This window comes from Pelophylax lessonae, assembly GCF_965119305.1.
Source record: "Pelophylax lessonae genome assembly, chromosome: 6".
Lineage (NCBI taxonomy): Eukaryota > Metazoa > Chordata > Amphibia > Anura > Ranidae > Pelophylax > Pelophylax lessonae.
Genome location: NC_138773.1, coordinates 158,409,249 through 158,421,273, shown reverse-complemented (window position 1 = coordinate 158,421,273; position 12,025 = coordinate 158,409,249). Strand labels below are relative to the sequence as shown.

At 45.7% G+C, this 12,025-nt stretch overlaps 1 protein-coding gene across 1 annotated transcript in view; it reads right to left on the bottom strand.

Annotated features, from left to right (window-relative positions):
* Positions 1–3,460: 3,460 nt before the first annotated feature.
* CARHSP1 (calcium regulated heat stable protein 1) overlaps positions 3,461–12,025 on the bottom strand; it is a 142,730-nt gene continuing 134,165 nt past the window's right edge. The window contains exon 4 of the mRNA XM_082261303.1: positions 3,461–3,631. Coding sequence (XP_082117429.1) covers positions 3,469–3,631 — 163 coding nt within the window. The 3' untranslated portion in view covers positions 3,461–3,468. The remainder of the gene's footprint in view (positions 3,632–12,025) is intronic.

Sequence of the window (12,025 nt, the reverse complement as noted above, 5' to 3'; positions counted from 1 at the left end):
GCATAGCTGCTTCCAATGATCCATGTGCATCATTTAAATATAAAACAAGATCATCAGCATATAATCCCACTATATCTATCCTTTCTGCCAATGTAATGCCCCGTACAGAAGGGGTTTGCCGAAGTCGAAGTGCCAAAGATTCAATAGCTACTGAAAATAAGAGTGGTGATAGAGGGCATCCCTGCCGGGTGCCTCTATATAATTGTATGGCCTTGGTTAAAAAGCCATTTACCAACAGCTGAGAAGTTGGATTTAGATACATTATTTCCACCCAAGTACAGAATTTCTCCCCAAATCCAAATGCCTTAAGCACTGCCTGCAAAAAGGGCCATTCAATAGAATCAAAAGCCTTTGCTGTATCAAGAGAGGCCAGGACACTTGAGTCTGGTAGTTGATCTCTAAGCTGAGCTATAAGTTGTGTTCTTCGAAGATTTATAGATGTGTATTTTCCTGGCATAAATCCAGTTTGATCTGGATGTATAAGATTAAGTATTACATTGTTTAATCTATGGGCCAAAATTTTTGCAAGAATTTTGTAGTCTGTATTTAATAATGATATGGGTCGGTATGAAGCACAATCTGTTAAATTTTTTTCTGGTTTTGGAATTAGTACTACTGTAGCTAAATACATGGATTCTGGAAGTCTTTTTACCCTGAAAGCTGCATCAAATACTTGAACTAGCACTGGGGTAAGAATATCCACGTATTTACTATATACTTCTAACGAAGTCCGTCTGGTCCTGAAGCCTTTCCTATTGCTAGACTTGTTATTGCTCTTCTTACTTCTTCCTCGCTTGAATTTTCCTCTAATGATTTAACCTGCTCGGTTGTTAAGGCTGGAAAGTGTATTTCACTCAGATAAGTTGAAATTTCATCTGCATTATACGTAAGAGAGGTGGCATACATATCAGTATAAAACGAGTGAAAGCATGACATAATACCAGCCACATCCCTTATGTATTCCCCGTCAGGGCGCTGTATATTAGTTATAACTAAACTTGTACTTTGTTGCTTAGCCATATGTGCTAAAAGTCGACTTGAAGTATTCCCTTGTTCAAAGTACTTCTGTTGATATTCAAATTGTTTGTATTTAGCTATTGCTGCTATATGTGTAGTATATTTTCTTACTGTCATTTCCCATTTTTCCCTAAGTGCCCCCTGTAGATATGCTCATCCGCTGACATCCGCAATGCCATTGACATACATTATGTCCGTAAATCATCCGCAAAAAAATAGGATGATTTGCGGACATACGGAGCGGCCGTGTGAAAGGGCCCAAATTCAAATTTTTTTTTCTTCAAAATTGTACAAACAATACATCATAGTGACAAGGTGAAAGTTTGTTTGAAATCTTTGCAAACTTATAAAATACAAAAAAAAAAAAAAATCATGTATACATAGGTATTCACAGCCCTTGCCGTGGCACTCTAAATTGAGCTCACGTGCGTCCTATTTCCACTGATCATCCTTGAGATGTCTATACAACTTGCTTGGAGTCCACCTGTGGTAAATTCAGTTGATTGGACATGATTTGGAAAGGCGTACACCTGTCTATATAAGGTCCCACAGTGAACAGTGCTTGTCAGACCATAAACCAAGCCATGAAGTCCAAGGACTTGTGTGTAGAGCTCTGAGACAGGATTGTATCAAAGCAAAGATCTGGGGAAGAGTACAGAAAAATTTCGGCAACATTTAAGGTCCCAATGAGCACAGTGGCCTCCATTATCTGTAAATGGAAGGAGTTTGGAACCACCAGGACTCTTCTTAGAGTGGGCTGCCCGGCCAAACTGAGCGGTCGGGGGAGAAGGGCCCTAGTCAGGGAGGTTACTAAAGCCTCGTACACACGATCAGATTATCGAACGATCTCGCATCAGATTTTTGTTGCACGCTAGTCTCATATCTAAAGTGAAGAGGTTACTTTCATACGAAAATTCCCGTACGACAGAATTCAACTTCAGAAGTGATGTCATGTGTTGAATTGTTTTCTATGTGTACTTTCGTTTCTGAGCATGCCTAGTCTTGCTCTTACAATTTTTTTCAGACGAAAACTGTACTAATAAAACGAAAATCGGACGTTGTGTTGACGTACGATAAAAATTTTATAGTCTGCACATCCAGATTTTTTCGTCTGAAAACTCGGCCGTTGAAAGCACCATACTAACAATCTGAAAATATCGGCAGATCGTTCAGACGAAATGTTACTTCCGATTTTCTTTTCGTGTGTACAGGCCTTAAGTACCAGATGGTCACTCTGATAGAGCTCCATCATTTCTGTTCCAGAAGAACCACCCTCTCTGCAGCACTCCAAACAGGCCTGTGTGGTAGAGTGGCCAGACGGAAGCCACTCCTCAGTAAAATGCACAATACAGCCTGTCTGGAGTTTGCCAAAAGGCACCTGAAGGACTGACCATGAGAAACAAAATTCTCTGGTCTGATAAAACAAAGATTGAACTCTTTAGCCTGAATAGCAAGCGTCATGTCTGGAGGAAACCATCCCTACAGTGAAGCATGGTGGTGAAGGGGCGAAGATTCATCTTCCAACAGGACAACAAGCCTAAACACACAGCCAAGATCACAAAGGAGTGGCTGTGAACGTCCTTGAGTGGAACAGCCAGAGCCCAGACTTGAACCCGATTGAACAGCTCTGGAGAGATTTGAAAATTGCTGTGCACAGACACTTTCTATTCAATCCGAGAGGTCCTGCAAAGAACAATGGGAGAAACTGCCCAAAAATAGGTGTGCCAAGCTTGTAGCGTCATCATCAAAAAGACTTGAAGCTGTAATTGGTGCCAAAGGTGCTTTAACAAAGTATTGAGCAAAGGCTGTGAATACATGTGAATTTTTTCCTTTTTAATAAATTTGCAAATATTTCAAACAAACTTATTTTTACGTTGTCAATATGGGGTATGGTTTGAAGAATTTTGAGGAAAATATTGAATTTAATGCATTTTGGCATAAAGCTGTAAGAGAACAAAATGTGAAAAAAGTGAAGTGCTGTGCATACTTTCTGGAGGGACTGTATATACAGTTAATTTAAACATGATTATTACATTTTTATTGAAGACAAATATGGTTCAGAGATATTTATTGTTTATTTAGAACATTCAGTGAAAACAAATCCACAGTACTAAAATATATTTTAGTCCCTTGCAAAGATGCAAGTATGTATCAAGTGAAGAAGAGATATGCAACCAAATATAGTGCCCAGATAAAAAAAATATTGAATTAGATAAGCCCCTGGCAAATAACGAGCAAAAAGGCTTATTGTAACTGAGGTGAAATTCAATAGTAGTTCCTTAGATCTGGTTTTACAAATCAGAAATGGAATGGCATTAAAGATATAAATCACTCAACTATATTCCTTTTATTTAGCAGTGGCCACTTTATGCAGTAACCTATGATGTTAAACAATAGTAACAAAATAAAAAATCCAAGGCATCTTAATAGCAGTTGATGTTGGTGAAACATTTAGGAATCAATGATATGTCCAGACCACGTCTCATGCTTTGTTCCTGCAGCTAAATGGGTGATTACAACTTCTACAGCTTGACGTTTCTCATTTTTTGGTGGAATTGAGCAAAGCTTGAATGTGACCTCATCTCCTTCTACAGGAACATATTCTCCTTCAATACTGCGTGGAAGAAAAAAACAAAAAAAAAACAAACATGAACAATCCTACATATATAGATGCGTTCAGCATCAGTTCCTAGCAAAGAAAATGTTTTTATAGTTGAAAAGCTGGTCTACCTAGTACAGGGATGAGAAACCTGAAACTCATTTTACAAGACACATACAAGTTCCAGCAACCCTTACCACCCACACAGTCACACCCATACTGGAACATAGGATAATTGTAATGTAATTCATTTTTTTTTTCTTTTAATCAATGTAACCTGGTAAAAATATAAATTTATAAGCCTGTAAACTTGAGGGGGGGGGGGGGACTGACCCCACACCATTCAAGTGTCTCTTGATCAAACAATATGGGGAACAAAAAGGAAGGCTTGGGACTTTGTATGAGGCGTGTTATTAAGACCTCATCTGGAATATGCAGTTCTGTTTTGGGCACCAGTTCTTAAAAAGAATATCAGGGAACTGGAAAAAGTGCAGAGAAGGGCAACCAAACTGATAAGAGGCATGGAGGAGTTCAGCTATGAGAAAAGATTAGAGGAACTGAATTTATTCTCTCTTAAGAGGAGATTAAGGGGGGATATGATCAACATGTATAAATACATAAGGGGTCCATATAGTGAACTTGGTGTGGAGTTGTTCACTTTAAGGTCAACACAGAGGACAAGGGGGCACTCTTTATGTCTAGAGGAAAACAGATTTAATCTCCAAATACGGAAGGGTTTCTTCACCGTAAGAGCTGTGAAAATGTGGAATAGACTCCCTCCAGAGGTGGTTCTGGCTAGCTCACTAGATTGCTTTTAAAAAAAAAAAAAAAAAAAAAGGTCTGGATTCTTTCCTGGGTGTACTTAATATATACAGTAAGTGGGTACTAACATTTTTTTAGGTAAAGTTGATCCAGGGAATATCCTTTCGGGGGATCAGAAGGATTTTTTTCCCCTGCTGTAGCAAATTGGATCACGCTTTGCTGGGTTTTTTCCCCCTTCCTCTGGATCAACAGTTTTTTTTTTTTTTTTTTTTTGTTGGTTGAACCAGATGGACTTGTGTCTTTTTTCAACCTGACTATGTAACTACAGTTTGTCTGTGATGCCTCTTTGGATGCGGCTCCTTCGATTTCTAGACTGTCAGCAGTGGTCCTGGATGTGGATGACATCATTAAGGGTCTCACGGGGGGGGGGGGGGGGGAAGAGTACTCTTCTTCCCCAGGCTTCCAAAGACAAGGAGCCCCGTTATATATGGGGGCCATTCTTCTCGGGTCATGAGGCCTTTTCGTGCCTCAGGGTCTCAAGACAAGGGATCTAAGCTCTTCAGGGCCTCCACTTGAGGTTTCAAGAGGAACTGGTCTGGCAAGCCACGAGTGGGCTCTTCCAGAAAAGCCGTCAAGGCTTCCTCAGCATTAAGGGGCGCCCTCACCCATATCTGGGGTGAGGAGACATCTTCTCTGGTTTCCGGATCCGTGGATCTCCCTGGTACAGGACACGTGGGTCCACAAAGTCATTTGGTTCGGCTACAAGATCAAGTTTCGGTCTTATCCTCCAGAAAGGTTCTTCCCTTCCAACCTGCACTTGTCCCCAGATTGCTTACGGGGTCTCTTTGGGGCAGTAAGACTTGTTACTTCAAGGGGTGATTATTCCAGTTCTGACTTCGGAACATTTTAAGTGGTTTTACTAAAACCGGTTTACAGTTCCCAGGAAGGAAGGCAAGATACGTCCCAATTCTGGACCTCAAGGTGCTAAACTGCTTTGTGCGGGCACTTCTATCAACATCAAGGACATCTACATTCACATTCCAATATATAACGGTAACCAATGCTTCCTCCGCTTTGCTGTGGGCAAGGAACATCATCAGTTTGCGGCGTTATGCTTTGGCTCCTCGGGTCTTCATAAAAGTTTTGGCCCCGGTACTAGCATTGTTGCGTCAGCAGGGGAATCACAGGTCTGGGGTACCTGGACGATTGTCAGATCACTTCTTGGTAGAGGCCGAAATGCTGAGAGGGCTTCCCTTGCAGCTCGGTGCGAATCACCCCTGGAAGTGGGACAGGAGGTGACGCGTCCCAAGGAGCACTGGATGCTTGTGGAGTGCAGGTAAAGGTTCACAAGGATATCCTGGAACAACTTGCAGGGCCTCCAGGGAATCAAGCAATGTGCAGGTAAAAGCCAGGCCGAGGGTCATACACAGGTATCAGTCCAAACAGGTCGCCAAGACAAGGGGATTGAGCAGAAGCAAGTCCGTTGAGCAAGCCGGGATCGGTACACTGGAAGTCAGGCAGAGGACAAGAGAGCAAGGATGGTCACACAAGCCGAGGTTCAAACACTGGAGCAGGATCGAAGGGTCAGACGAAGCCGTGGGTCGAAGCCAGGAGAGAGAGCAGACAGGTCAGAAACAAGCCGGGTCAAACTGGAATCCAGGAAGTAGCAATACACAGGAAACAGGAAGAGCTGAAGACAATCCAGCAATCAAATGGGCTGAGCAGAGTCCTTTTATAGGCCAGTGAATTAGTCTATGGCCTGAGTCCATTGCAGCCATGGGAAGTACTGGCAAATTTGCCAGTTGCAGCACAGCCATTTCACTGACAATGAGTCTATGGCCTGAGTCCATTGCGGCCATTGGAAGTACTGGCGGAGTTGCCAGTTGCAGCATGGCCATTTCTCTGACAGTGCCCCCCCCCAAGGGGCAGCCTCCGGATGCCCAACCGGGCCAATCTTTCCGGGAATCTCCTGTGGAATTCCTGTACCAGCCTGGGGGCATGCAGGTTACTAGCGGGTTCCCAGGAATTGTCTTCAGTGGGGTAACCTTTCCATTTAATAAGATACTGTATGACCTTCATATTCAGGTTCACCCTCCACTGAAACTGGAGGTGGAGGCAATTCTTCCCTCCCTGGGAAAGGGCTAGAAATTGCAGGCTTTAGCAGGGAAACATGGAATACAGGATGGATCTTGTATGAATTAGGTAAAGCCAGTTCAAAAGCCACAGGGTTTATCATCCTTTTGATTCTAAAAGGCCCAATAAACCTTGGTCCCAACTTTTTAGAAGGGCAAGATAGTCGTAGGTTGTTTGAGGAGAGCCACACCTTATCCCCGACCTTATACATAGGATTTTCCTTTTTCTTGCGGTCATAAAATTTCTTGTACTCCTGTTGGGCTTTGGATATGGAGTCCTGTAGCACCCGGTAGTTATCCCTGATAGCCATTATCCGGTCTTGCACTGCAGGAACTGATGTTTCTGAGAAAGCACTGGGCAAAAAAGAAGGATGGAACCCGTAATTCACCCAGAACGGGGTCTGGTTGGTTGCAGAATGCAGGGCGTTATTATACGCGAATTCCGCGCACGGAAGTAAAGAGACCCAGTTATCTTGGGAGCAAGTGCAAAAGCAACGTAAGTATTGTTCAAGGGTCTGGTTGGTCCTTTCCGTTTGACCATTACTCTGCGGGTGGTAGGCTGATGATAGGCATATCTTAATGGACAAGGATTTGCAAAGCTCTTTCCAGAATTTGGAAGTGAATTGGACGCCTCTGTCCGATACTATACTGTCCGGGAGACCGTGTAGCCTGACCACTTCTTTAATAAACATGTTAGCTGTTTCCACGGCAGAAGGTGTGCCAATCATAGGCAAAAAGTGCGCCATCTTCGAGAGACGGTCCACCACCACCAGGACAGTAGTGAAACCTTCTGAAGGTGGTAATTCCACTATAAAATCCATGGAAAGTTGCTTCCAGGGCTGTTCCGGGATGGGCAATGGCCTTAACAGGCCCCAGGACTTGGTCTTAGCCCCCTTGTTACGCTGACACGTAATACAAGAACCCACATAGGATTTACAGTCCCGAACTAAATTGGGCCACCAAAAGTGGCGCTGAATGAGTTCACATGTCTTCCTGACCCCGAAGTGCCCGGCAAGCTTGTGATCATGCAAAGTCTTTAGGACCTGTAGTCTGATCTGTGAAGGAACAAAAATCCTTTCTTGGAACCACAAGAATCCCCCGCGTTTTTCCAAGGAAGAGGTCCCAGGCTCGAGACATTGAACTGAGGCTTGCTTAATTGCTGATTGCAGATCCGTTTGAATAAGCAAAAAATTTTGAGCCGAGAGGATGGTGTTAGGTTCGGCTGTGTTTGGGGTATCTGGAAACATTCTGGACAAGGCGTCTGCTTTTCCGTTCTTGGACCCTGGCCTGTAAGTAAGATGAAAATTAAACCGGGAAAAGAACAAGGCCCATCGAGCTTGACGGGGTCTCAGGCGTCTTGCTGTCCTGAGGTATTCCAGGTTTTTGTGGTCTGTGAATATTAAAATGGGATGAGTAGCCCCTTCAAGCAAGTATCTCCACTCTTCCAAGGCACATTTGATGGCCAAGAGTTCCCGATCCCCTACGTCATAGTTTCTCTCCGGAGGTGTCATCTTCCGGGAAAAGAAAGCCACAGGGTGCAGAAGAGTCTTCGGGCCTTGTCTTTGAGATAAGATTGCTCCAGTGGCTATTTCTGAAGCATCCACTTCAAGCACATAAGGTAGGGTTGGATCAGGATGCTGGAGAATAGGTGCTGAGGTGAACAACGTCTTCAGTTTGTCAAAGGCCGTTTGAGCTTCCTGTGACCAATGGAAACGGACCTGTTGGCGGGTCAATTGGGTAATGGGGGAGATAATCATAGAGAACCCCTTCACGAACCTCCGATAGAAGTTAGCAAACCCCACAAAGCGTTGAACTCCTTTCTTATCACAGGGGGCTGGCCAATCGAGAATTGACTGCACTTTCTGTGGATCCATGGAAATGCCATTTGTTGAGATAATGAGACCCAGGAATTGAATGGAGTCTTTCTCGAATTCGCATTTCTCTGGTTTCACATAGAGTCCGTGTTTCCTTAAAGTAAATAGTACCTTTTTAACATGGGTCCGGTGGAGTTCCAGAGTGGAGGAAAAAATGAGTATGTCATCTAGGTAGACAATCAGAAAGAGATCCAGGAATTCCCTAAAAATGTCATTAACTAGATGTTGGAAGGTAGCAGGGGCGTTACACAGCCCGAAAGGCATGACCAGGTATTCAAAATGGCCAAACCGCGTTCTGAACGCCGTCTTCCACTCATCTCCTTTCCTAATGCGAACAAGGTTGTAAGCTCCACGGAGATCCAATTTGGTAAAGATCCGAGCTGCCCGGAAACGTTGAAACAGTTCTGGGATAAGAGGTAGAGGATACCGGTTTTTAATAGTAATTTTATTAAGCTCCCGGTAATCTACACAAGGTCTTAGTGTGCCATCCTTTTTTTCGACAAAGAATATCCCGGCCCCTGCTGGTGAGGAGGAGGGGCGGATAAAACCCTTTTCCAAATTTTCGTTAATATAAATCCGGAGGGTTTCCAGCTCCTTCTCAGATAACGGGAATATCCTTCCGAAAGGAATCTCGGCTCCAGGCAGAAGTTCTACAGGGCAATCATAAGGCCTGTGAGGAGGCAGAGCTTCAGCCTTTTTCTTATCAAATACGTCCATGAATTCCTCATAAACTGCGGGGACATTTTCCGGGAGATCATGTACTGGTTGGACGGCCAGGCAAGCAGCAGAAGTATCAGATCCAGGTAGGAAACAATGGTTCAGGCAGTAATTAGACGTGAAGGAGATCCTTCTCTTAACCCAATCAATCTGTGGGTTGTGGGCCTGTAGCCAGGGAAGTCCTAAAATAATGGGAAACATTGGTGAGGAAAGGACGTCAAATCGGAGGAATTCCTGGTGAAGAGAATCTGTCGTGGTGAAGATGGGGCACGTCTCTTCAGTAACAGGCCCGGAACTGGGCAAAGAACCATCAGCCAGAAGAATATGGAGTCGCTGTTCCTTAGCTTGCATGGGGACACACAGTCTTTGAGCTAAAGAACGGTCCAGAAAGCAACTACATGCCCCAGAATCAACGATCGCCAGAAGCCGAATCTTCTTTTCTGCTACCTGTAGGGAGACAGGGAGAATAAGATGAGTAGGGGATGACCCAGCGACTTGACAGTTCAGCAGAGGCCGTGAATAGGACTTACTGGGTCTCACAGGACAATTGCGTAGAAGTGGCCAGATTCCCCACAATAAAGGCAGAGGTTAGCTTGACGGCGACGTTGTCTTTCCTCGGGGGTCAAGGCAGAACGGATTAGACCAATCTGCATGGGTTCTCCTTCTGATCCCCCGGAGACAGAAGGCCCAGGATGGGGTGAAGCAGCAAGTGGGACTTTCGGGAGAACCCAGGTAGGTCGGGCCCCTTGAAGGCGCTCTGAGCGTCTCTCCCGCAGGCGCCTGTCCAGTTGGATTGCCAGTGAGATTAGACCTTCCAAAGACGTAGGGGTTTCTACCCGAGCTAACTCGTCCTTAAGGGCTTCAGACAATCCGTGACGGTACTGGTACTTGAGTGCTGGCTCATTCCAGTCTGTATCCGCAGCCCATCTGCGGAAGTCAATGGTATAGTCCTCTACAGGACGTTTATTTTGTTGTAAGGCATGTAGGGCTGATTCAGCCGTAACAGTCCGTTGGGGGTCCTCATATAACTGGGCCATGGCCTGGAAGAAGGAGTCTACAGAGTTCAATGAGGGGCTCTTTTCCTCAAGGAGGTTATGGGCCCAGGTCTGGGGTTCTTCTGACAACAGAGAAATTATGAATCCTACTTTGACAGTCTCTGAAGAGAAGGTTCTGGGCTGAAGGGCTAAATACAAGAGACATGCATTCTTAAAGGATCTGAACCTTCTCCGTTCCCCACGGAAGCGTTCGGGTGTAGGTACCCTGGGTTCAGGTGGGAAAACCATGGCTGCCTGCGCAGGGCCGGCTGGTCCTTGCTGAGTGGAGGTGCCCCCGGAGCTAGCGGGCGTTTGATTGGGGTCGGAAGGAGAGGGTGCGCCAGCTAGGTTCAACACTCGACCCTCTAGTTGAAAATAACCGTCCTGCAGTCTCTGGACCGCCTGTGTTAAAGAGGAGACTTGCTGACAAAGAGCCTCGAGCTGGGAAGCACCTCTGTCGGCCTCTGACATGGCTGGATTGTACTGTCAGATCACTTCTTGGTAGAGGCCGAAATGCTGAGAGGGCTTCCCTTGCAGCTCGGTGCGAATCACCCCTGGAAGTGGGACAGGAGGTGACGCGTCCCAAGGAGCACTGGATGCTTGTGGAGTGAAGGTAAAGGTTCACAAGGATATCCTGGAACAACTTGCAGGGCCTCCAGGGAATCAAGCAATGTGCAGGTAAAAGCCAGGCCGAGGGTCATACACAGGTATCAGTCCAAACAGGTCGCCAAGACAAGGGGATTGAGCAGAAGCAAGTCCGTTGAGCAAGCCGGGATCGGTACACTGGAAGTCAGGCAGAGGACAAGAGAGCAAGGATGGTCACACAAGCCGAGGGTCAAACACTGGAGCAGGATCGAAGGGTCAGACGAAGCCGTGGGTCGAAGCCAGGAGAGAGAGCAGACAGGTCAGAAACAAGCCGGGTCAAACTGGAATCCAGGAAGTAGCAATACACAGGAAACAGGAAGAGCTGAAGACAATCCAGCAATCAAATGGGCTGAGCAGAGTCCTTTTATAGGCCAGTGAATTAGTCTATGGCCTGAGTCCATTGCAGCCATGGGAAGTACTGGCAAATTTGCCAGTTGCAGCACAGCCATTTCACTGACAATGAGTCTATGGCCTGAGTCCATTGCGGCCATTGGAAGTACTGGCGGAGTTGCCAGTTGCAGCATGGCCATTTCTCTGACAACGATCTTTTGTGAGTGGAGTCTTCGACTTCTCTGATTGGACAACTTGGGAGATTACTCTGCGAACTCTGTGGGAGTTCGGTTGGATTCTGAACCTTCAGAAGTCGGCTCTGGTTCCGACTTTGGACTCGGCCAGAGTGTTTCTTCCTCTGGAAAAGCTCCAGAGATTGTAGGAGGCAATTCAGCTTCTATTGTCCAACAGACAATCCCTCCAGGCTTGCATGCAGGTGCTGGGCGGGATGGTGTCTACCTTCGAGGTGGTTCCGTTTTCCACCGTTCCACACAAGATCTCTGCAAAAAGAGATCATGGTGAAATAGGACAAGGATCCTAGGTCATTAGACAATCTGATCCTGTTGAGCCGGGATATGAGAGGGTCCCTGATCTGGTGGCTTCGTTCGACAGGGAAACTTTGACTTCGGCACTTCGACAGGGAAAATCCTCTTCCCCTGTACTGGGCGGTTGTCACCAAGGATGCCAGCCTGTCCGGGTGGGGAGGAGTCCTCGGGAACAGTTTGTGCTCAGGACTGCCGATCAATGTACTGGAAATCCAAACAATCAGCCTTTGTCTGGGTAATTGGACAATTCGTCTACAGGGGTGTCTGGTACGCATTCAATCGGACAATGCCAGGGCTGTGGCCTATGTCAATCACCAAGAGGCTCAAGAAGTGTCCTGGGAGCTCGGGAAGTAGCTGGTATTCTAAGGTG